This window comes from Homalodisca vitripennis, chromosome 4, assembly GCF_021130785.1.
Source record: "Homalodisca vitripennis isolate AUS2020 chromosome 4, UT_GWSS_2.1, whole genome shotgun sequence".
Classification (NCBI taxonomy): Eukaryota; Metazoa; Arthropoda; class Insecta; order Hemiptera; family Cicadellidae; genus Homalodisca; species Homalodisca vitripennis.
In genome coordinates this window covers 37,850,790-37,878,485 of record NC_060210.1, presented here as the reverse complement: position 1 = coordinate 37,878,485, position 27,696 = coordinate 37,850,790, and the positions used below count along the sequence as shown (strand labels likewise).

Genomic DNA, 27,696 nt, shown 5'->3' with positions numbered 1-27,696 from the left:
TAGGGGTTTCTCATATAACAAATTGTGGAAGAGTTGTTATAAATAAATTACTTCATTGATTATTCAATCAATTACAACAGTTTCGTGACATATATGTTAAATATGTTGCAAAACAGGAGTTCGTGAAATCCTTCATAATTAATCAGTGAAGGGAAAATTAGTTTTCCGCAACAAGTTTACAAATGCATAATAACACCTTAAATACTACTCACTATTGCTAAACGAAAGAAAGGCAATCGTTTAACGAGCGTAGAATGTAGAGACAGCACAATTCACTATCGATCTATGACAGTTATAGCTCTATTAGAGGCGGTCGTAGACCGGGTAGTTAAGGCTAAAAACACGGCTGTCACTGGCAGATTGTGAAGATTGCTGTGCTATAAACTGTTCATATGTTAAAGAGTAGTTTGCAATTGCCTCCTCTTACATATTACTGTGCTCTTAAAAGATATATGACACATTGTAGGCGAGTAGTACTCAGGAAATGTCTCGGTCACTTTTGTTCATACCTCTATGGAAGAAATTAACACGCAAGAAAGGACTTTGTTCTTTTTTGGATATCACTCGTCAATACAAAGAACAAGAAAGATATAATGGTTTGATCACTTCAGAATATTTCTAGGTCACATTTATGCTTCTAGCTTCAAAAAAATATTACACACTAATGTTCAGTATTCTTTTTTTTGGAAATTGGCTTTCATATATAAGACTGGAAACGAACAATTGAATAAGGTATAGCATCTAACATAACGGCCCAATGTTCAGTCGAATTCCTCACGTAGACCACATAAGCTATGATTTGTAAGACAACGTATCACAAAAAGAATCAAGGACGGTTAGAATACGATTTAATATTATTGTTTACTACCGAAATCCTGTTTTAAGGTCTCTCTCTCTCTCTGTGTGTGTGTGTGTGTGTGTGTGTGTGTGTGTGTGTGTGTGTGTGTGTGTGTGTGTGTGTGTGTGTTGCAGTGTACATCTGCTACTTGTATGCACGAACTCCTTCGCTGAAGAGACAAATCGAAATCGAAACCAAAAAATCGCAAAAATGTAAAGAGCGTTAGTTCAAAGAATAAGTCAGCATTTACACGCGATCAAACTGCGATTTGGGCATCACGGACTAACAGATCCCAAAAGGGTGACTGCACTCTACGATCTTCGGATCCCAGAAGGGCCACTGATCTCTTTGGGACAAAGCCTTTGCATGAAAACAATTGCAAGACACATCGATGAAGGGAAAATGATTTGTCACAAAGAGATTGGAGATGCCAATAGAAAAGAATAGCGGGTACAACGGTTATCGCAAGATAACCGGATCAAGCAACGTCGAGCGTGGTTGCTGCTTAGATGGGTGACCGACCGCTGAGCGATCCTGTCCTTGCAAGCATCCAGCCTGCCCCTCCGTTCGTGGGGGTTCGGAAGTCACCTTTACGCCGTTGATCCCTAGGTTAACTGTTGGAAGGGCCCTAACTTTACTTGGTAAAATAAGATATCTTTACTTGACTTCACTTTATCTTTGAGCTAACGCTCTTGCGGATTTTCTGTTTCGACTTTGATTCGTCTCTTCAGCTAATGTGTTCGTGCGTAGAAGCAGCCGATGTTCGCTGCAAAACACACACACACACACACACACACACACACACACACACACACACACACACACACACACACACACACACACACACACACACACACACACACACACACACACACACACACACACACACACACACACACACACACACACACACACACACACACACACACCTTAATATAGGATATAGGGTGGTAAACAATAAAAATACCGCATTTTGCAATCTCCGACTTTGTCTTTGAGTAGAATACGATGTTCAGGAATTTAATTACTATGTTTAAATTCCAAAGTTAAGACGTAACGTATATCAAGACTATAATGAATGTCACGAGAAAGATAAAGAGATAGAAGTATATAATTTCTCTCTCATTTTTAATTATCATCCCGCTTATGTACTATTTTACCTTTGAATAGTAAAACGGATATTTATATATGTTGTGTTGATATATAATAGTTTCAAGTATTCATATACATTAAGCAAATATGCAAGCAATGACTCATATTTCATAAATGAAAAAAAATAATGTATAAAATAAACTAAAAGAAAGTTTTTTTACTGAAAACTGAATTTTTAATATAACTATAGATGAAACCATATAAACATGAAAAAATAACACGTATTCTTATCTTCATAAGTTCACTTTTATACAGCAACGAATTTCATTACTACATTACGAAAATAAATTATCTTTTACATTATTACAAGATAAAACGTTTATAACATATTTAAGTTCACAATACCTAAAAGAATAAGCATGTAATTATTTAGAGACACACTTAGTTTTATCACTCCTAGAAACAAATTAAATGGGACAGAAATTTATGCGGTAAAATTTAGATAGCGCTGCCATTGACCTTTAAACAGTCACAGTCAAATTTGTGGCTGCCGCCGGCGACTTTAACGGTTATGTTATTGTGGTTATCACTTAATTTAAGATGCCTAATAGATACAGTCGACTACTGCTTGCCTCTGGTCGATGATTAGTGTCTTCATCTGTGTGTGTGTGTGTGTGTGTGTGTGTGTGTGTGTGTGTGTGTGTGTGCGCGCGCGCGCGCGCCTCTGGCTCTGCATAGCTCATTACCGGACGTGTTACCTCCACAGCAGTAACAACCACTACCACCACCACCACAAACTACCCCTAAAGAACGCCCTTTAAAGCAAGAGTGCATGGTATTCAGAAATTTCCCTAATGTATGCATTTCCTCTTTGAAGCAAGAGGAAATACACCGATAAAACGGAGAACATGTCAGAATGTAGCGAAAGTGTAACAAACTGACTATCGATTTCCAGACTTTCTCGGATTGTAGCTATTTACCCTGTGTCCTTTTGACCCCAATATCAATAGAACTCCTTATGGTCACAAGATGAATATATTTACTATGTTTAAAATCTATAGGACCTTTCTATAAGGAGTTGTTACACCACAGGAACCTGTATGTTTCTTAATGATTCAAACCCCCGCTCAGAAGCGCTGACGTGGTTTTGAACGAATTCTCTAACAAATGTATAAGTCGTATGGTTAATTTAAATTTAATAAAAGATTTATTTCAATCTGTGTAGTTGCTTTTTTAGAAAGTTAATGAAATCGATGCATAACTGTGGTTTACACACATATAAACAACCGCGTGGCACGTAACCACAAACAAAATGTATATCAAGCAGCACAATAAATGACTAATTGACAACTTATTCAGGTATGGTAAAGTCCAGCATTTTTGTTTGATTTTATGGTGCTAAAATAAATGTCATGTAGGTAGATGACTGTTGGTTAAAGATTTGACACATAAAAATGTATATTTTTTATATATTGTAAACCTTTTTTAGAATTGACTCTTCATCAATTACACGTTTTGGCATCTCTATGTAAGAGTAATGTTTAATTTACGTATCTTAATTTATTTATGAACTGTAATGTATTTTTTATCACAGAATATACGGGTTCTATATTGTATAGGCAAGGCAGAAGTATGCCACATCACGTGACACGAAATAAGCTCCACTGAGTTTGTGTACAAAATGTATCTATTAGTCCAGGAGCCTTGATTCAATAATTTGAGTTGTATAAGCACAGAGTATGGCTTTTTTTGAAATCGATGGAGACATCAGCTCGAAGAATAAAATCGATCGTCAGCCGCAGTTGTTTTGGTGGTAATCAAATGGGTGGTTATTAAAAGAGCAAACAATATTAAATTATATTTTTTTCTCAGAACATACATTCTTAAATTCACACACTTAAAATCTTCAAAACGCAAGTTAAAGTTATAATCAGGGCCAGCTAGCCATATTCAGACCCTTCTCGAATTCGTAGTATTTATCTAGGTTTTTGACAGTGATAAAACTATCTATCATAGCTATGTATGTATTTGGTTGTCGGTTTTAAGTGTATTAAGCTATAAAAAATATAATCTTATCTAAAAAATTTCTTTCAATAAATGCCAAATTACGTACTTTTAAAGTGCCAAATACCCCTAAGCTCCTAAACTATACACTTAATTTACCAAGCTGTTGAAATTCCATATGATTGTACTGTGTTTAAACAATTCATAGACAAAATGTAAATATAATATATATTTGCCATACGTTTACCCATAACACCAATGTAAAAGTTTTCTGCAAAATCTGAAATTATTTGTACTGTCATCAAACTTTAAGTAACTAATAAAGCGCAAAATTCAAAGCTACATATTCTTATATAACCTATTACTAATTAGTGCTATTATTAAACAGCAACATGCATTACTGAAATTAAATAAATAAATTTATACTCTGAAATAGAAAACAAATATAATTCAAGTCAGTTTTCTTCCTCCAAAACTACTTTAATGAGACTACAAAAAAGTGATGATAGTACAAATTTACATTAATTCATGAAATATATTTACATATATTTAGAAGTATAACATACCATATTGTCTTGTTTTAGGAATTTAAAACCTGTAAGTGAGTTCGTTTTCGAGATATCGCGCGGAGAGACAGAAATTAAATTTTTCGAGCTCCTAGGCTTGACTAATAGCTCAGATAAATATTAATATGGCATCAAAGAAGGTTCTTTTGGAACTCCTATACTCCAAATCTTTCGTTAAATGTTGTCATCATGATTTGCAGGTAAACTTAGGGTAAGATAACTGTGTAATACTCTCTCCATAACCAACTCGATATAAATCACAGCCAGGGTGATGTATAACTAACTTATTAAGTACTCTCATCCCTTTCCCCCAACCTACTTGTGACGTACGGCCCCGGCTAAGCGGTCCGTCTGTCGTCTCTAATAACACTGTAGTAGTGTTGAGCAAAGTTTACGAGCACACCTAACCTCACTGCAGCACCGTCTCCTCGCCTTAATCATCCAGGTCGTTGGCTAATTTCCATTGAATTTGTCAATGATTAATAGATACATGGATATGAGTATTTATAAAAAAATGGCCATTGCTTTAAAAAAATATAGAGAGATACTAGTTAGTATTACAATATTAATATACTTTTTTGATTTCGAAAAGTTGTAGTTTTCGATTTAATGTTATACGCTTTATTTGAGAAATAGATTTATAAACTAGTACACCATCGAAAAGAAAGTTTTTAAACATTTTCTTACTTATATTGAATATCATGCAATATATAAGGTAAAATTATCACTACTTTCAATTTAAAACAAAAATTGCTGAGCGTCAGCGAAGTGTATAATTTGAACGGCTGGGAAAATGTTATTTGTGTCTGTCTGTCTGTCCATCCAATATTTAGAGAACGAACTGAACTATAAACTTGTAATTTTACATAAGGCTACATTTCTATATTAATTGTAGGAACATCGGAGTTTGATGACGGTGCAAGTCACTTTCCGGAATTTGGTTGAGCGTTATTGAAAACATAAAGATAGCTCTTATGGAACCATGCTATCAATTACAAATCATGGAATTACTAGTTTGTGAAATTGAGTACAATAATTTGGAACTTACATTTTTTTACCCGGTGGATTGGTTGGTAAAACGTTCGTTATTTTCTGCCAGGCCTTTCGATACTCCGCTTATTTGTAAATAGACAAGATGAAATTCTATGTTGGTGCATGTTCCCTACGGGACATGGCAGAGAGTCATAACGAATTAGGATGAAGTTTTTTTGAATGAATTAAGTTATAGCTTTACATTTTCTATACTTTGATTGCTCTGGCATGAATGTAATAATACACATTTATTCAGACGCGTTACTTAGTTTTGAATATAGTTCCCAAAATATGGCCTGTATTGATAGTGGAGTAACTAAATTCATTTTTAGCTGTAAGAATTTCCATTTAAAGTATATAGGAATATTTAAATGTCGAAATAAATTAAAACGTGCTTTACAACCGTGGAGTTAAAATAACATGCAAATAAAAATGTATATTTTTCGTTTATGTACATTTTAATTTGGCGATCGTAAATTTTCAACTATACATAGAAACTACACAAAGTTCTCCTTATATGAAGACCATTAGCAAAAGGATTCATCGGCACCAGTGTTTGAATTCGAAAGCATGCTTCACTTTTTAAGATATAATTACGAAGAAATAAAATTATCATTATTTTATTTTTGAATGTAAATACGTTAAATGTTAACCCTAACAAATTGCAGAATCTGTATACTTTACGATTAATTCAGCACGGTAAAAAGCAATCAGATTATGAAAACTTATTAAAGAATAATAACAGTTGTTAAATATAACAAAAAAATTTTGACAATGACAATCAGAATGTAAGTAATCTTTAAACAAACTTTTAATAGTTGTATTGCACTGTTTGTAGACACTGCTTTTTAAAATTACTTGAGTTGCACTGTAAATAAGAGATAGAATAAGATGAGAATATTACAACAAAAACGTTTTTGTTTATGATTTAATTTTCAATTTAATATGATTACTGTCTTAACCAACCTATGTGAAAGTCTTTACTCTTAAAGTATGTGCACAATTCTTCTTTGGATTTTGAGATTTATTTTATAGAATGAGCATGAGGTTGTTTTTTAGGTTATGGATACAATCCCTTTTTATAATGAAAATGAATGTAAAATTGATTATTATTGTACTTAACTAGGTATTTGATCTACTTCAGTAATTATACTGATAATAATACAGGGTCATACAAAGGTGTCACAAACTTCGTTTCCTGATAATAATCATTATTCCAAATAATTTTTAAAATAAAAACATAGGTCGAGAAATGTATCGTTTATGGAAATAGTATAGTTATATAAAATGTAATTGACACCAAGTATTTGAACATTTTAATTAATATTCCAACGGTACTTGATATAACGAGATCCGCCAATGCATAAGCGAGCACGATCACTTTACAGATACGCTTGCACAAGCCGGGAGCGCACAACATGTCACAGTTGACAGGTATCAGTTGATTGTTGCTCCTGGCTTGTGCAAGCGTATCTTTAAAGTGGTGCTCGCTTCTGCATTAACGGATTTCGTTTAAAGAAGTACCGTTGGAGTACAATAGTAAGTGCTCGTAAATGTTTTATCACTTATACTGGTTTTTTCTTATTTTACTTAAAAAACCACAATTTCGTTAATATAAAAAATATTAACCTAATTATATTTTATATATTTATTACGTGCCATATTTCCTTTTTAAGCTTAAATAGAGATAATGATTTTATTAATAAAAAATACAAAATGGCGGCAAGCGGCGAAACGAGACATTTCTAGACCTACATTTATATAAAACTTTTTGTTTGAAATGATGAGTACTATCAGCCACCGAAGTTTGTGACACCCTTTTGTGAGCACTCTGTATGTTTTAAAACAGTTTATAATTTGTGTAATATTTATGTGAGAATTTACTAAAAAATACATCAAGAGTTGACATAACAGTAGATGCATAATACTGCTATAAATTGCCATGCTATAACCGAGTCTAGTCAAAACCACCACTAAATAGCTCATCATGAGCTACTGCATTGTCCAATAACATCCTGCAGTCCTCGTTTCCTTATAACGAACGGCAGGCACTAAGAGCGGCTGTTGACTAAGAAACAGACCCTAATAACCCGTCATTTGTTATGTTTATCATGTTTGTGATTCCTTTGCGGCGTCGCGTCGACGGAATTCATCACCACTAGACCTCAATTAGCCGATACTGGACCCGTTCTGTAGAACCCGTCATTACCGCCTGTCGGTCTAAATCCGACATCGGATCTTACATGTACGCGCCCTCCCACTATATTAACCAGGAAGTATTCAGAAATTGCATTGAGTTATAGTTGTTTGAGCATTATTGAAATCTATCACTTTAGGAGCTGGAACTGTTTGCCTGTTACCACGAAGGATTTTAATGAAGATCAACCACTCACAGGGGTTTTATGAGATGGAATCCTTAAAAAAATTATACTTATACTTGAAGCGTACAGCTGTCCCAGAAAGGTGAAATTTCTCACAGGTAACTGTATATTATGAACTGATTATCAGCACTCGAAAGACCTTAAACGTTAAGTAGATTATAATAGCCGAAAATAGCGTTTTGTCTGAAGTAAATTTTTAGGCCAACTTATTGATCGTATTTTCTTGATCAAGGCATCAATGCAAATGCTATTACTTTTACGGTATCGGAAATACATCCCAATGACAGGAAGTAGTGGATTTTTAATCGAAGATGAGTCTTTTTACCTATGTATGTATATGTATGTGAAAACAATGCTAATGCTACTATTACTACGACACTAAAAATACTGGACATAAATTACAATGGACAGAAGTACACGCTTTTTTACTCAAGTAGACTTTTAAGACCAACATTTTGATCGGAACAACAATGCAAACGTTATTAGAGCCGGAAGTTGACAATTTTTGACTAAAATAGGCTTCTCCGGTCAAACATACAGTATTTTTTTCTACTATGCCGTGTCCGTAATATAATTTATCTGATCCGGAAATGCGTCTTGACAAGCTGAACGTGACATAGCACAATGAAAACCTAAATAATATGTATAATAAAAATGTCCGCTTCCGTTTAAAAACGTTTACAGGTCTTTGTCATTTTACATCATATGTGCTTTTAACTACAACTATGACAGACTTAGTGTTCCTACACTCTGGCCTTAAATATTTCAAGTGTGTTTGAAACTGTTAAAGCCATTCAATAAAATATTATGGATTATCGCAGAGACATTTGCTTGTTTCATTGGTATTTAGAACAAATGTTTCTTTCTTCGCCTCAGGACCTCAAAGCAGTGATCGCTCATTATACATAAAAGAAAGTGTAATTTTGAAACTGATCAGGATATTGGAATATCTTACCGTGGCTATCATTAGGTTCCGGAGCATTTGTTTTGTCATTATAAAGCATATTCTTATAAAATACATGTTATTTAATAGAAAATCACGTTGCAAAGCCGCAGGTAACTACTAGAAGTTTTGGAATTGAAGACCATTTTATGGGAAATAATTTTAAGATTAAAATGTCACCAATTCAAACTGAAATACTAATGTCCTCGAATTAACATATTCTGCAATACAGAAACGCCTTTGTATGTAGAACTTGAAGCCACAGCTCAGTTTGGCGCGTCGTAATAGACGCTGTGTATTGTCCTTTAATAGCTAGGTGTCCTGACCCACTGGCCAACTTTTCAAGGCCCCCAAACTCGGTTCTCTCTGAGGACCCTGTAATTTAAAGGTGGGAGGAGAGACTGTGTTATAAACCGGAGGATGAAAACTAGCTGCGAATTTCCTCTCTGGGTCTTCAAATAAAGTTATTTCCATATGACTGGTTAGTTGTGAAGGTACGGCAAATATCACTTAGTATCACAATACATTCGTAAAGTTTAGAAAGTTATTAAAAAGCAGTTACTTGTAAATAATGATTTATTTTGAAATAATTAATTAAGGTACATAAAAAATAAATTTTATCTGCATAAAATACTATTTACATATTTAAAATTATCTATATTACCATTCCTATTTTATGCTGTAAAAAGTATCACTGTATTTCAAAAATATTAAAAATATTATAATTTCAGAATATTTAAAAATCTTTGATAGATAGGAAATTGTAAAAATAGTTCATTGCTTGTTTTGTATGATCTTAAATCAATATAAACAACCAAAAATACATCAAATTGTTTGAAAATAGAGCTGAATCGACGAGAAGGAAATTTCTACTATTATTTACCATGATACAGAGTATGTTCATTTTTTCGTCTTTCTTTTTTTCAGTCTAGAATACCACATACAACCGTATATCATGCAGTCAATAGGAACTTCTTCTGAAAGTGCAATTTAATTGATGAACACTTTTAATGACTAGCAAGACAATTAGTGTCAACTCTTGTAAAAAAAAGAATAAATAAGAATAATACACTCACCTGTCGTTGAGCTATATTCTCCGATGTACCTTTTTGTTAAATATCGTACTGTCACAGCTGTAACAAAAAATTAAAATTAATAAAACACATTGAACAAGGAAAAAAAATAAATAATATTATAAAGAAAGCAAGGGAAAGTAGCCGCAAGAAGTAAGTAATATATGTATAGTTAAACGTCTGCTAGTTTGAGAAGCAAATCGAAAGGGCTGGTATGCTCATACTTAGTATGCATTTATAACTGCATTTCATTGTCAAAATTCATATATTCAGGGATCAATGAAAAACTAAACTTAGCCTGTTAAAATATTTGGTTAAGATCAAACAATTAAACATTCATACGCTAAATTACATATATATATATATATATATATATATATATATATATATATACGACTATCTAAATCGTAAAATATAGGCATTGATATAAAATTATATAAACGCAATCAATTCAGATGATATATTACCTCTCTTACAAAAACCGATCTTTGAATACCTGGTAAAAACATGAGGTGACATAATTTATTACAAGCTCAAATAGTTATCATCAAGCAAGGACGTAGCCTACAAATTTATAGGATAATCCAATATTTTTGTGTTATTATTATAATTAATACTAGAATTTTAATGTTTGCTTATGCTAATGATGTGCTCACTTCAACCCATAAAAATGTAACATTGTTATAAAATGCTTAAAAATGGTTTTAGTGGAATAAATAAATGGATGCATGATTCCAAACTCATAATTAATTAAGAGAATCAATGCTTATGAATAAACACTGGAGAAATAACAAAATCTGTATTAGGTCATCCATAAAATTTCCCTTAAGTACATGTTAACTGTTTTGAATGTCTGAGTGTGCTAATACAATATTTAATTTCTGTGACGGTGAAAAATATTAACCTCAGTTATTATAATAAACGATTCGAGAAGTAATTTTTTATTGGAAACAGAAATTACGAAAAACTTTTAAGAACGGCTAATAAACTTTCACACAAAGATTTGTATAGGTAAACTGTATTTATAAACTATTTCAGGCACAATGAATTTCCGATATCGAATTAAAAAATACAACCTTTAACTTAAGAAAAATTCCATGATATTAGGTTACTACTACTCTACAAAATCTTTTGATGAAAGATCACAAACAATTATTATTCCAAAACCATATAATGTAATTCATTTTGAATTGGATAATGAAATAGAGCTTAAAAATCAAGCTATCTCCCTAATTATTGTATTGTCGCTAAAGAGTTCCTAGGCCTGTTTATAGAATTTTTGTAATTGTAAGATATTATATCCATTTATTTATGAAAAAACATTAATGGATTTTGTGATTTTAGTTGTGTTTACAACATGTTTCAGCGCGCGCGCGCGCGCGCACACACACACACACACACACACACACACACACACACACACACACACACACACACACACACACACACACACACACACACACACACACACACACACACACATTTATTTGTGCCACAATGGTGGAAACTATATTAAAATTATCTATTTTGATGTAATAGGTAAAATGACACAGTTTTAAATGTATATGTATCGTGTAACAGGACAGTGCTCTACAAATAAGACTCATTTTCATATAACATTATATTATTCAATATAACAGACTTATTCAATAATGCTCAGGAAGTACCACAAAATATAACGATATAAAATTTGGTAAAGGGCAGCACTCCAATGACCTCTCAAGTTATGAAAATTATGATAAGAAAGTCAATGTCACAAACGAATTATTATTTACAAGTCCAAAATGCTGTTACATTTTATTGTCTTACAGTTTTACTTTTATGACTTAATAATTAATATTAGTACCAGTTTATAGTTACTTATTTACATTTATAGTCTTGAAAGATTAAAGTAAGGTTAAAAGTAACTAACTACACATCTTATTTCAACCTATTTTCACCGCTCTTGAGCATAGAGTTTATCCAATAGTATATCAGGAGTATATAGGATCCCATTTAAAACTAAGATACCGATCACGTTCCTTTTTATCGGTAGGAAACCATGAACAAAGCTGCGTGGGAAACTTTTAGTTAATTTATAACAATTCACTTATAACAACTAAAACTAATAAAAATATTAATAATTACAACATTGAAAAATACTCTAATAAGTTATTAATCAACAGTACTCTGAGAAGTGTAAAAAACTACGGCATTTCCTTCCATAATTGTTTGATTGACGTCATTGTAAGGGTTGAGGTCAATTCAAATGGAATAAAATAAATAATGGGCTCTATAAACTTGATTTTAATAAAAAAAGGATATAGTGTCTTTAAACAACCTCACTACAACAATTATTCAATACAGTAAATTTTACACATCCTAACTTTCGCCTTTCAGACTTTTCAATAAGTTTAAGGCCACACTTAGTAAATAATAACTTAAGTTCACACGTAAAAATGATAGATGATTTAGTTTTTCTTTCCCTTTTATTGGAAGCTAACAAATTTAGTGGAAGTGCACAATAAATAGTTTGGTAAACTTTCGTTTAACAAGTGAACCACTCACGAAGTACAGCTTTAAAACAATGCACATATCTGGTAAAATACACTGAAGTTTCAAAACATAAAGGTATAGAGTTTTAGTGTAAAATTTTAACTTTTACAATCATTCATGAGGTTTTAAATTTAGTTTTGAAAACATTGAGTACGTATCAACTTCAAACGTTTTCATCCTGTCAAATTATTAAAATATTTCAGTGTTGTCTTTAATTGTTATCTCTCTGCCTTCTTCTTATATTTCCTGATCTTTACTGTTAATGGCTATGTTAAAATTTAAAACACAATTTACGTGTGTCTTAAATTCCGTTCACCTGTTGAAAACTGATTAATTCTTTCTATTAATTCTGCTGTAAGTAATACAAATATTAATTATAAAAGTTTTTTCACCAGAAGTGAATTACTTAATATCTTTGACATGAACATCTAAAATATTCTTTATGCATCTGCCACTTTTTAAATAAATAAGCCGTATTTCTCTTCTATATTTAAAATCTGAATTTTATTTTCTTAAAATCTGGTTTCCTAAGAGTGCAGGAGTCTTATGTTAATATGCATAAAATAATAGATATTCTTAAATAACAGCCAAAATTATGCCATACAAGTTATGTATGGGACCTTAATATCACCATTTGCCAAATTTGCCTATTTAACCTAATTAATTTTCACTAAGAATAATTATTTCATAGAAAATAGTTTCAATACGACTCAAAGCCGCATCCTTTACTTGCCAAGCAAGCATGTTACAGCATACAGTTCCCAAAAATGGTTTAACTAGCCAATTTTGAAATTATTTGTCGATTCTACCTCACGTATTTAAATAATGAATCTAACAATTAGTTGGAAGACCAAATACCCTGATAGAAATAGCAAATACAGAATAATTCAAATTAAGGACTGCGGTTTGTAGTAGTAGCCGTGCTCCCCCAGTTTTAATTTGTTGTTATCAGTTTTTTGGTTTTGTAAATTTTAAAAATCAATTTAGGATCCCAGCCTTTTAAGATAACTTACTATGTTTTGAGAGAGTAGAGAATATCTGTAGATCAATCCACGAGGAGTTTGTAGGCAGTTATAGTATTAATTTTGGGCAATGATATAACCGAGCTAAAGTAAAAATAGATGAAGATAGGGATAAGATTTTTGCAGCCTGTACATGAATATAGATATGTTTTATTTATTTTTACTTAGATAAAATATATTTTAAAATTAAATATAAATATTTCGTATTTGTAAATAAATATTTATTACTTATTAAAAATTTTAATAATCACAAATAAAAATGTCAGTCCCTTCAGCCGTCTTTAAAAAAGTACTGTAAAAATATATATATCATTCGTACACTACCATGTTTGGTGAATCCAATTACTAATTTTAATATCTAAAGTTCATCACGGAATGATAAGATATTTCAATTTTCTTTTACTAAATTTAACTTATTGTAAAATTTTAAATTGACGAAATCATATATCCTTCCGAATCTCTAAATCTCTCACAAAAAAGGACATCTTGTAACGCACATACTGTAGGATGAAAGTGAAGTAAGTGTGCGCGACTTGTCAACCGTGGACGAATATTTCAGAGGCAGGCCAGATCTGATTACACGGGGGCACCTGTCGCTGGGCTTGAACACTGGGCACTGGTCAGCCGCAGTGAAAGTGATTCTCGGCTTCTTCGAACCGGTCATGTCCATGTCCGGAATCGGTTGCGCTTTAGAACACAATATCATTTGATGCAGCGTTTCTTCTTGTTTGGACGTATTTGGTGATGTGACAGACGTAAAGAGACTTAATGTTTAACTATTTAATTCAGGTAAGATTACGTAAACTATGTTACATGCCATCTTTGTATTGTGACACGCATTTCTCCGCCTTCTTTTTTCATACAGACTGGGAGCTCCTAGAGATTTAGTCTGGACCTTCCAGATGGTGAAAGCTCTTTGAAGATGGAGCTTCAAAAAGAAATGAGCTTTCTGAGACAATTTGGCCATTGAGGGCAGTAGATGGAGGCTACAGGGGTCTTATAAAAGGGAGGTAAAACCAATAATGTCAACAATTCTAAAGGGTAGTAGTCTCTGAAGCTGGAACTTCCACTACAGAAGGCTTCTAGATATCTATTGATAACATCGTGTGGAGAATCTAATCTAGAGCATAAAGTCCTTTGGATAGATAGTCTCCTTGGTACCTTTAATGTTACAGTGGCTGGACTCTTATGCTAGAGAAAGAACACAATCTGGTACATATGATACCAGTGTTTCCAAAGATTCTTCATGATTTTTGTGTGTTGGTTGTAAACTTTGAGAACTTGGAGAGGAAAAGGAATTATAGTGCCTTGATGCTATTAGAAACCAACAGATTCCAAAAGCAAATACGCCGTAAAAACAATAATACGTGTACTTCCAGCTAGGTTTCTCAAAGAATTCTATATCCATATGGATTAAGTGAATAATTCTATGCCAGTTTTAAATATTGCCGGTATCTGATAATAAGAGTGACTTATTACAATTTCGACAATCTACTAATTACATTTTAGTCAGTGGGTAAGTATATCTTATCTAAGAATCAAAACTTTTTTCAATAGCTTATGAAAATTTGTTGCACAATTTATAAATATAAAAATACAGTTACATGAGTCTGAATTTGCCGCTAAAACGTGAACAAAACTAAAGTTTTTATTTCATTAATAAATAAAAGTTGTTTTATCATAGTTTTTATAACACACAAATTAATTTATTATATAGAATAGTCCATAAAATTGTATTCATAGTTTTATTGAACTCAATTTTTAGTTGAAAAGCTGTCATCTTTTTTAGTCTCAATTTAAGTTGAGCGATCAATCTGATAAGGCCATATCCAAGAACAATATTTGTCCTAAAATACATATTATATTGAATATTACAAGTTAACTAGAGTTGCCATATGGACGGACTCGGATGTGCATATAAAATATCAGGGAAGATACAACAGTTTAAATGCAATAAATATGTCACTGCAGTCAAAAGCCACGGCTCAACGAATATCTGTCAGTGCGATAATCGGACTAAAATTAATGGTATTAAAACGACCTGCAATTTGTTCATTTGTCGGTAAGGGCGTAACCGGCTATAAAGTCCGGTTTAACAGTCCTATCAGCTGACAGTTTTGGCGGCAAGTCACAGGATTAACCCACATGCTGCGGCCAATTGGTCCGTCTCTCATTGGATTATTTACACTAGTCACTTCGGTCACGGCCAGGTTTAGAGCAATTCCATTTTAATGCGGGATTCCCGATTTGTCGATAAATGACAGTTCTGTAGTGAGCAACATATTCATATTTACGCCATTGTAAACGTTTTTAAATAGTATTTATCGGCAGAGCATTTGCGAAGCATTCACTCAGGGGGCAGTAAAATTACATTTGTCTGTTTTTGTGTCCGCACGATATCTCTAGAACTAACTGATCTGTACAATTAATATTGTACATGAAGCTCCATTTATACATAGGAAACATAGATGGCAAATGTCACTCTATGCCTGAGCGTCAGCAAAAATGTTTGCATTAGTCTTACGGGAACATGAAATTACAAGAGAAATATATTTTTACACAAACTGAGTATAGTCATACGAAATTTTGGCATGTGGCATAGTAAAATTGTATCCTAACTATGTAAAGTATCTTAAGGAAGAGGAGGCTATTTTTCGACCATACACTTTAAATTTTGTACACAACTTCATTTCTACAAAGACAAATTCTCATTCATTTCAATGATGCTGTTGCATGTTCAACCATGTGATTTGGCTGAGCATCACTGAAGCCTCAATCTGCCTCAGTAGGTTGACACAACTTCGCTTTTGTTTGCCGGAGAGTATAAAAACTTATTTCTGTATGGTTTTCTGTCCTTTTGTATGTCAGTAGAATATTTCAAGAGGATATAATGTTTAGGCTTAAACTTACAAAGTACACAATTAAATACCTCAGCTAAGCCTGTTACGCGACAAGTGTTGTGGCTTACTTATACCATGTTTTTGTTTAGAGTAGAATACTTTTATAACGAATCTCGGGTGAGTACCAAACTAATTACATTAATTTTAAAATGAATTTGTAATAAAATAATTTCAGCATGACAATGCAGTAAACATTATATATTTTTATGTCATGTTTCAGGTTGATGTCAGGATGTAAAGATCAGAAGGAGAAGTGAATGACACGCGGGGACAGACACAGGAGATAAAATTGAAACATCCGCATGAAATATGCTGATTTCTCGCCTCATGAGATGTAACGTGACTCAGGAGAAGTGAGGTGGCGACCGAGTACACCGCTGACTGCAGTGTTGTGCTGAGCGAGAAGATGCTGACGCACAGCCAGCACCATCTGGCGACCATCTTCATTGAGGGCATCGCCAAACTGGAATATTAGCTGACTACAAGAACCGTTCTAGAGTTCTTGGACTTTAGTCTTGAACTTTGTACGTAGGTAACCTACAAGATTTGTCTTCCCAAGAAATGCACTTTACTACGTCCTTGCAGAACTGAAAAAATACACGTACACCATTGAGAAAATATCATTGTGACTTTCAATACTTTTTTATGTTTTCACCATAAAGTTTTAAAACGTAAATGGAGAGTCACTGCAACTATCGTATTGCTCTAGTAGTGTTGAACTAATTTCATAGATATAAATCTTGTTAAGATAAATTCATTTTTGGCAAACCATTGTATCCTATTAATCTGTTTTAATCAAAAGTACCACTAGTACTAGAATAGGGTAGAGTTATATACCACCCTTCATAAATACTAAATGCACTATTAAATGTAAATTTGATATAATTTGGGTTTTCTGAAATTACTAATACATAGTAAAAAAAAAACATTTAAGCAATACTGATGAATATTGCTAACGATTTAAAAATATCTTATCCACTTGATTTGAAAATCATTTGTAATACCCCATAATATGAATCTAAAGAAATTATGGCCACTATTCTCGTTGATTTTAACTTAAACTAAACATGTGGACATTTAACATAAATGATGGATGTTTCCATTCGACGTTAAGGGATGGAAACAGATATTTGTTCTAAACTAAAGCATTTATTTTATAATATTCACAATGTTTAATGGGCGCAAAGAATATTTTGTAATGCTTTATATATTTGTTTTAACCTATATATCCCAATGATACATATAATGGTAGAATGGATAGGCTTGACTGTTTAATAAAACGAAAGCAGTAATATAAAACCGCTGTGACGTGCAATCTGTAGTAATAACATAAAATGACTTGTGTACTAAATCGGCTATTTCTGTAATTGCTTCTTTCAGCATGTGATAAAACCCAAGCAATGAACAACATTTAACGTAACTTTGTCACAAAACTGAACATTACTATTTTGATTTATTATTTATATAATGCTCGTAGCTACGGAATAGATAATATACATTTTTAATACAGTTTAGTCAATGGAAATCCAATAAAATGTTTAAGCAAAGCGTAAAGTTTTTCTTAAATTTGTAATCAATATATTCCTTTCATGAAAAAACATACATTCGTTAAGAGATTTCATTTTTTTTTTTAATATTGTGGTTATGAAATGGAATTTTTATAAATGAAAATACAGGTCATAAATTTCAGCCATAATAAATTTCAGCTATAATATTTTATAGCGTATTATACACGCTATAAAATATTATTTTGGGCGTCAGATACCTAGAAATATTAAAATTATAATGCCTAATATTTCTCGTGGAATGACTTTGGAATGAATTATTTTGCACTACTTTTTATCTATCATTAATACTATTTTCTTTAAAAGGTGTGAAAGAATATTTTAAAGCATTTAAATATCAACCATACTTAACAACCTTGTACCTGGTAACCTTGTACTACCTTAATATCGTACGCTGGTTAAACTATAGTTCATATATCAGATGCAACTCAAAAATCGAGATAATTAAGTTTTCTCCAATAAGAGCTGTGTTATTTTTATTATACAGGGTGAGTCTGACCACCCGTGCAGTATTTACAGCTGTCTTAATAACTGTCTTCCACACCTTTTCTATCTCTTTTCTCCATAATTTGGCCTCTCTTAATCCGTTAAAATTATTTTCAATTTTGAAAAATGCCCCTAAAGGGCCCAATTTGGGGGGTAGGGGTGCTTTTTGGGGAATTTTAAAATGTGAACATGGGTTGTGTGATACATCAATTTAAAGGTCTAATTACACCGAACATTTTGGTGCAAACAAAAGTTAATTATCTTTAACCGTATGTACAGGGTGTACCAAAACTTTTTGAAATAGGACTTTAAAATAAAGTACCGTGTTACCCTACCTACAATACGGAACAGCTCCAGATTTTTTTCCTAACTTACTATTGACCTATTTTTCAATGAAATATGTAATACGGGCATTTTTCACTGGATTTTCTAAATTTCAAAAATATTCAAAATTTATCAATACAAAAAATCGTAACACTCAAAATTCTTAAACAACAACATATAATAAATTTTATATCAAATAAAAGGCCTTTTTAAAACAAATATTTTTTGTACTTAACTTTTTTTCCTATCTCTTACTGTTTCAAAATGGTAGTTCGGTGTAATTAGACCTTTAAATTGATGTATCACACAACCCATGTTTACATTTTAAAAATTCCCCAAAAAGCACCCCTAGCCCCCAAATTGGACCCTTTAGGGGCATTTTTTCAAAATTGAAAATAATTTTAACGGATTCAGAGAGGCCAAATTATGGAGAAAAGAGATAGAAAAAGTGTGGAAGACAGTTATTAAGGCAGCTGTAAATACTGCACGGGTGGTCAGACTCACCCTGTATATAAAGGATAAGCCACGACGTCTTCAAAGTATAAACATTTTAAAATTGTGGGCAGTTTTATTGCTTAAAATACTGATCTGTACATTAGATGTAATCCAAGCATAATTGCGTAACACTTACAAACCAATTTTACGTTTGTTGCACTACTTACGGATAAACTACGGTATACCTAACACCTTCGCTAATCTTCGATTACAAAAATCACCTAGTTTTACCTAGTTCTGAATTCAGCAAACGCCTCACGTTTTGGCTTAGAGTGGAGGCAAGGCAAGCCCCAGCGAGCCGAAGGCAAGTCTAACAACTATCACATCCTAGTACAAGGAGTCTATGCCGGCTCTCAGGGGCAGAAAGTGTACCGTAATCACTTTAAACGGTGTAATGTTTGATAATAATAGTCAGAGAGCAATCGAGATCCGTATACTGGGAATGAGAACTGCAATTTGTAGCAAAGTAGTCACAAAAGTATATTACAGGTGATTGGCTGTAACGGTGAAATTCACCAAGTTGCTAAACCTAGAAGGGATTTTGAGTTTAATTTTCGTATTAGTTCAAATTATTTGACAAGAGTACTACCCTGTTATTATTTAACTGAAATTGTGGTTATTCTATCCTGAGTTATACTATTTACTATTCTTCGCTCCAAGTATCTAATAAACTTTAATGATATCGAGACGTAATCTGTGACCGTTTATATTAAAAATCGAGATTGCGATTTAGCTGTAGATTTAACCTGTAGGAAGTAAAGTACTCCCCTAAATACAGAGTCCTATGGTTTATCTTGTGTCTTATAGCAGTTTTTTTAGTTCTATTATTATACTATTCCATCAGTATACAAGTTAGGAGTGCGCCAGACCTCGTATCGCAGTGGCATCGTAGCTCTGCCATGAAGTAGAGAAAGCGTCTTAGTAAACCGCAGTTTCATAGGAGCTGCTTACATTTGCGTTAAAATAAGGTCTTAAGTGCGACCATTTGGCGGCCTATACAACCTCAGATCACTGGGCCAACATGAATTCTTTAGTTATGGAATTTGGTAAATATAAAAACGAACTAGCAGAAGATATTCCTTTCAAATTCCACAATTCCATAAAAAAATTATCGATAGTTTTAATCAATTAAAAATACAGAATAGCCGCAATGCCATAAAACTCATATAATTCTAATGAAAATAAAGAGTTGTGCATTACAATTTCCCTAGTTTGACCCGTATAATAAATACCAGAGGTCCTGGTAGTAGAGTGTGTAATTAGATCGCTAGAGGGTCAAAGTATTAATATTGTACACTATACAGTGAGTAGCGTTGACAAATATCACGTACGATACGTACGGTTACGGTAGCAGTGTGTGGTGTGTACACTATACAGTGAGTAGCGTTGACAAATATCACGTACGATACGTACGGTTACGGTAGCAGTGTGTGGTGTGTATACTATACAGTGAGTAGCGTTGACAAATATCACGTACGATACGTACGGTTACGGTAGCAGTGTGTGGTGTGTACACTATACAGTGAGTAGCGTTGACAAATATCACGTACGATACGTACGGTTACGGTAGCAGTGTGTGGTGTGTACACTATACAGTGAGTAGCGTTGACAAATATCACGTACGATACGTACGGTTACGGTAGCAGTGTGTGGTGTGTACACTATACAGTGAGTAGCGTTGACAAATATCACGTACGATACGTACGGTTACGGTAGCAGTGTGTGGTGTGTACACTATACAGTGAGTAGCGTTGACAAATATCACGTACGATACGTACGGTTACGGTAGCAGTGTGTGGTGTGTACACTATACAGTGAGTAGCGTTGACAAATATCACGTACGATACGTACGGTTACGGTAGCAGTGTGTGGTGTGTATACTATACAGTGAGTAGCGTTGACAAATATCACGTACGATACGTACGGTTACGGTAGCAGTGTGTGGTGTGTATACTATACAGTGAGTAGCGTTGACAAATATCACGTACGATACGTACGGTTACGGTAGCAGTGTGTGGTGTGTACACTATACAGTGAGTAGCGTTGACAAATATCACGTACGATACGTACGGTTACGGTAGCAGTGTGTGGTGTGTACACTATCCAGTGAGTAGCGTTGACAAATATCACGTACGATACGTACGGTTACAGTAGCAGTGTGTGGTGTGTGTATACTATACAGTGAGTAGCGTTGACAAATATCACGTACGATACGTACGGTTACGGTAGCAGTGTGTGGTGAGTACACTATACAGTGAGTAGCGTTGACAAATATCACGTATGATACGTACGGTTACAGTAGCAGTGTGTGGTCTGTATACCAACACTAGTCACTCCAACGCAAGCCACCAAGAAATTAATTAAATGATTAATACTTGAATAATTATTGGCCATGTTAAATGAGGCCTCAATAAGCAGCAAAATCGGTTTCCGATATTATTATAATCGATTTATAATTAAAACTAATATTACTAAAAATAACACAAAACTAACACTTTTAGTATTGTGTATGTTTTATATTTAAGATTAAGTTAATCTATTATCAGATAGGGATTTAGACATAAATAAAGTTATTCATTCTGCCTCAGCCGGAAGAAAGGTAGGTTTCAAGTGCTACTGTTTCCTTTATATGTCAAATTGAATATGCATTATTAGTCAGATATTTAGTTTGTAAAACACTAATACAACAAAACAATGACAATGCAAAACACCCAGATATTGTTATAAGGGCAATGTCTTTGAAGTCTACGTAATAAACACAAATAATTGAATTTTTTCTTACATGTGTAAGAAATGCCTTTGTAGTAAAGTTTTATATTTAATTCATTTATAATTAATTCATACTGTTTAAAAGTGTATAAAATAATACATTTTAAATTAAAACATGTTAATAATTTAGTAGTAAGCTAGGGGTATTCAGGACTATCCTGTAAACATTCAGGAAGTTTATATTCCAACACGAGAGAGTGAGTGCATTAAATAACTGTTAGTATTGAAACTGCTAAACTGAGAGAACGCAAAACAAATACTCGCATTAACATAAAGGATCTGAGTGGCGTGCCACCAAGTGGTTGGCGGTCTAAGTGGTAGCACGACGAGAGGCGTACAGTCGTCATGTTGCTTACTTCTTGATGGGAGAAGGCTTTCTGTTGACATCTCAGCAACTCGCTCCACTGCTCATCACGTCTCATTAGATTATCATATCAGCCGAGTTTATTTTCTCCCCTTCACTTGAGAAATCAGATAAATATTGTGTCTGGATGTCAACTGCGTAGCGTACCGAAATGCTTGCACGCTGTTGAAATAATTAAATTCTTCAATTGCCTAATATTATGTAACAGTTGACGGTTTTCAGTTATTTCAAGGCAATTCGCAATGCATTACTATTTATTGTATTTGAATACTGGAGAGTACTACTACCTAATACATAGTACAATGTTTCGTGGAATAGGGGTTTTGTTAAATGACTAAAAAGTTTTAAATTTAATCAAGTGAGCATACGCTTGGGTGTAAACACTGATTTAATAGTGTCAAATTCAATTGAATAATTATTTGAAAAGAAACGAAGGGCGTGGGTAAAAAGAATTTCCTTGTTGAAAGAAAGAACAAAAATAAATCTTTCAATCAAAATTTAAATTAAATTAATTAAATCTCATATAATGTTATACTACATTATTCCATTTATTTTCCTCGCATTATGTACCAAACATCGCCAGGTTAAATTTGTTAATGAATTTGGGTGTTCAAAATTCTAGTTTTTCTAAAACAATTAGATGCTCATTGAGGCTATTGACTTATTTGTGTGTTTGGATTGAAGGCCGGCATAACTGCACTGCTACGCCATTAAATATTGTTGGAATTAAAACGGGGTTTTAAGCTAATATTATACTCAAAAGCATTGCAGAGCGTAAATATTTGGAAAACAGTTTTGGGAAAAAATATTCATCTTTAAAATAAACAGTATCAGAATTAAAAAAAAAACAAAACTGCATCTTTGGGAAAGGATTTTGGCAAGATTATTTATTTTTTGGGTTTTTGGATCAAAAGTCCGTTCTACGTGACATTATACAGATTATGGTATATAAAACATACCCTTTTTAGCTATACTAGGATTCTTACGACCTCTATAATATTACAAAAAGTTGTATTAGACATATTTAAATAAATTTTAACTGGACATACAGTAAAACAATATGTACATAAATACTACCGATATCAAAGAAATTTCCAGTTTTTAAATATTACCGGCTAGATTTCATACTCGAAAACGACTTGCTTCCCTATAAGAAATCCGGTTCATTTAAAAGTAAAACCCATGAATGATATATTTGGTATAATATTCATAAAATATCAAATTTATATATGATATATATATATATATATATAAACAAATATATATAAACAAATAAATAAATACATATATATATATATATATATACATAAAAAACTGTTAGTAATAAAACTGTTTTACAACAAAATAGGGGGTATCTCGGAAGAATCAAATGCACACAAATTCAATGGAGCCTAATCTTTGTTTTGTATACCAAAGTAATTACAAGACACTCTCAATAGGACATTTCTCATCCTATAACGTGTATTTTCATATATTATTTACCATTAAATGATTTTATACATATTCTAATACTTTCAACTAATCGGATGCACCAACGAGTCGGCCATGTGAAAATACTGGTAAAGTCGATGTTTTACAAGACATGTACTAAAATACGTAGTAAAATCCAATAATCGGACAGAAAATAATGAAATAATGAGAGAGAGAAAAGACGCAAGTAGACAACAAAGAAAAAAGTACGTAATATTTTTTAAATAAAAAAAAGAAAATTTATAAGAGCAAGGATTCACAACTCTTTAAATATTAAATCCTCCTTGAATTAAAGTACGTGATATGCTAAATCTAACATATCAGAATCTCATAACTACTTCATTGTAGAAGATGATGATGAATGCAGTAATTGAGATAACCGGAAGTGCGGTAACAGATATATGATGCGACCGGACGTCAAGTATTTTACGCCATCACATCCGTCATTTCAGTCGACACCAGCATGGCCTGCAGTATGGTAAGTTATAGCGCACATTGCATAGATTTTATATATCTGTCATTAAGAGACTTCAAGCATGTAACTTGTTACGCTTGCAACTTGAAACGCTTGTCATAGTTGACATGACCTAAATTTAGACCAAATTGTACGTAAAAATCCAGAATCTTGTAAAACTTGTAGACTATATCGGTAGTTTTAAAAGTAATACTCACAATCTTACTATGGCATAGTGATAAGTTTTATATTATTTCGTAACAACCTGTATTTTAAGCATGAAACTTGTTTTGATGCACAAAACACAACATTATGCTAGGAAACATAACTTTCAACTGACTTAATGAACATTGAACAATCAGAAGAAACTACACACTAAATTTGATCAACTATACGAAATTGTATTAAAAAGTGTTGGCTTGATCTTGTTTTATTACAACTTAAAGTATGTTTCCGTAAAACATTAAATAAACTCACATAATCTCTTTCTACTAATTGATTAGTTCATGAAATATATGAAAAGTTTAGGTTAAATACAAGAGTGTTACATATTAAAATATATTTTTTAAATCTGGTCATGTGATAAAATACTTTGTGGACGTTCATTTTGAATATAATGAATAGGCTGTAAAAGTAAAACTCAAAATGGAAACTTTAAAAAGTGCCATTTTAATTTTCAATTTTGCATGACTATACTTATTGGATTCAAATATTTCAAACTGGTAGTAAGAACATAAATTAGTTATTAATACACATTCCTCAAGCAAATAACTTCAAATGAAATTTATAATATACAGATTAAAATAGCATTATAACAACTAGTGCCTTTCATAATTATACATGATGGATCTGGTTCTTAAATTAGATTAAAACTCTCATGGAACAAACCATTATCCAGAATATTTATTGAGGTAGGGAAAGATACGAAATTAAACTTATACAATGATTATTAGCCATAATAGTAATTAGCTAAATATTATTTATAAACCTAATATTTAGTTAAAAGGATAAGATACTAGAATATGTTTTCTTTAACTAAATTCTAATTTTTAAATTGTAGAAAAACAGGAGTTTAATAAAGGAACAGAGAATATGTAGTACGTGGAAATAACTGAGGCTTCAAGAATATACGAAAAGCAATAATATGTGCCTGATGGATATAGAATCCCGAAACACCGTAAAACAATTGTGGCTTTGAGTCGTAAAGGTTGTATATAAAAGTGGCAGTTACCAACGCCGAAGATTCATAAGGGCTTGATAGATCAAGAGATTTGGGTCCAACAAGCCAGCCGGTACCAACAGAACTCTAGTTTGTCAATTTTTCTCACAGCGTAGAGGTTTTCATAAATATGCCAGTTTGGTGGCATGGGGTTTCCGTAGTTGAGATCGTCCCAGAATTTTGATACTTCTTGAAAAATGAATTTATCAGTATTGTAAGATTACAATGAACTACTTAGTTACATTTACTGGCAGATTCCGGCTTGTTGCAGGATTCTAAGAGACAAATGGTTACATAAGGCACGTAGTTCTTTCAACCTTGTTAGTTTGCAAAGGATCGAGTATTTAATATCTACATATTTTAGGGGTGGAAATCAGCCATGCAAAATTAGCCCGAAGGAATTGAAAGTTTGAACTACCAGGATCTCAGTATATGAGTGAACTAGAACTTGGATTGATAGCAGAGACATCTGAATCCAACCACGTACAATTTGAACTCTATAACATATACAGCTTATACATTAATAAGATATTCTTTAGAGTTAAGGAAAACATTTTATTGTAGATATATTACGCCGACTTATTGAGTAAATAACGAAATTCTATAACCCAACAAGATATTCAGTTTATTTAACATATGTTAATAGAAATATTAGCAAATGCTTAGTCCACACAATAATGCATGTTTGTTTTTTTAATTTCAGATTTTGGCTGCTCTTCTTGCAGTTTTTACTATTTCTTCGTATATTAATGAATCTTATTCATCAATAAACAATCAGAAAATTTTCAATCTTCATACAAAACAAAATGTATTAAGAAGACTGGAGAAGAGAGAAGCAGAATTGGAAGGTACAGGTGAACCTACTAGTCCTCTACCTACTGCCGATAGTGAAGTCCCTTTAGATCCGTCAGATATGGGAACAGTCCGCAACAGAACGAGAAAAGGACATGAAAGAAGGAGAGATGGGCAAAGACGAGACCATCATCCTTCAAACGGAAGAGGTTGCCATGGGAAAATAGAAAGACGAACTACTAAGAAACCAATATCAAACGAATCTCCTAAAGCTGACTTTAAAAGAGTGTATAATAACGGTGAGGGTGTTCACCTTTATGATGCTGACTACCTTAGTCTAGACTCACATCACGCTGAAAGTCATGAACGACGAAACAGGAGGAGAGGTTTTAAGTGTCAAGGTAAGGAAACGACCGATGAAAGAGAAGGAGAAGAAGAATTTCCTCAGAAGGACGAGTAATCAATACGATGAGAACACAATCAAAGCCGTTACGGTTTTGATAGCGTTTCTACAACCTATATCCGTCACAGTTTTATGTTATGCTATAATTGTTATGTATTTCTCAATTTATGTAAGTGTTTATGTTTAATGTTGAACACGAATTAATGACATGATCATATTTGTCAAAATATACTGCGGCATAAATTTGTTACATTTCCATCACAATTTAATAAACAAATTCTATTAGTTTTATTTATATTGTCCTGCTTTTCGATAGTCAAATGACATCAACGTTCTTTATTCTTATAGACAATATTGTACATTATATTGGGTCATATTTGATATTTAAAATTCTAATATAGATTTATTGAACATTAAAATTCTAACAAGTATCATTTCTTTAAAACAACATTTCTATTAGTAATGCTAAAACACATTCAGTAATTAAAAAATTACTCATACAAAGTTCCTTAATTTAGTTTTAGAACAACGTTCACTGGTACAGTTCTTAACTGCTGCAGGTAGGTTATTAAATATTTTTAGATTTAAGTACCCAATGGACTTTAGAAGTATATTTTATTGGTGTTACGGAACTACTAGACTTGATTTATTAAGGATATAAAAGTTTTAACATCTTATCTCAAAAGATATAATAATTCTTAGAGTATACACTGATATAATATAAATAAAAAGATATGGTAAAACTATTAGCTTCTCACGGTTAAAAACCTAACTGCAACTCTTCCTTCCCCTTAAACCAAAAAGCAGGCGAACAATTTGTGGTTAAATAATCTTCTGCATCACAAACACTAGGATTATTGAAGTCAGTGATGCAGTTCCTCAACAGATAGGCCCATACGACATTGCATATGTAACGCAACCATAGTAAATCGGCTTAAAGGGGTAAATATTATAAAATTTCAGATAGAT

The 27,696-nt window shown here is 32.7% G+C and overlaps 2 protein-coding genes across 2 annotated transcripts in view; one reads left to right on the top strand and one right to left on the bottom strand.

The window, feature by feature from the left end:
• Window positions 1-27,696, bottom strand: part of LOC124359165 (ras-related and estrogen-regulated growth inhibitor-like) — a 223,770-nt gene that overhangs the window by 159,601 nt on the left and 36,473 nt on the right. Inside the window, exon 3 of the mRNA XM_046811680.1 lies at window positions 9,933-9,989. Coding sequence (XP_046667636.1) covers window positions 9,933-9,989 — 57 coding nt within the window. The remainder of the gene's footprint in view (window positions 1-9,932; window positions 9,990-27,696) is intronic.
• Window positions 24,304-27,018, top strand: LOC124359166. Its single transcript, XM_046811681.1, has 2 exons — window positions 24,304-24,337; window positions 26,236-27,018. The coding sequence occupies exons 1-2, from the start codon at window positions 24,323-24,325 to the stop codon at window positions 26,782-26,784; spliced, it is 564 nt and encodes a 187-aa protein (XP_046667637.1). The 5' UTR covers window positions 24,304-24,322; the 3' UTR covers window positions 26,785-27,018.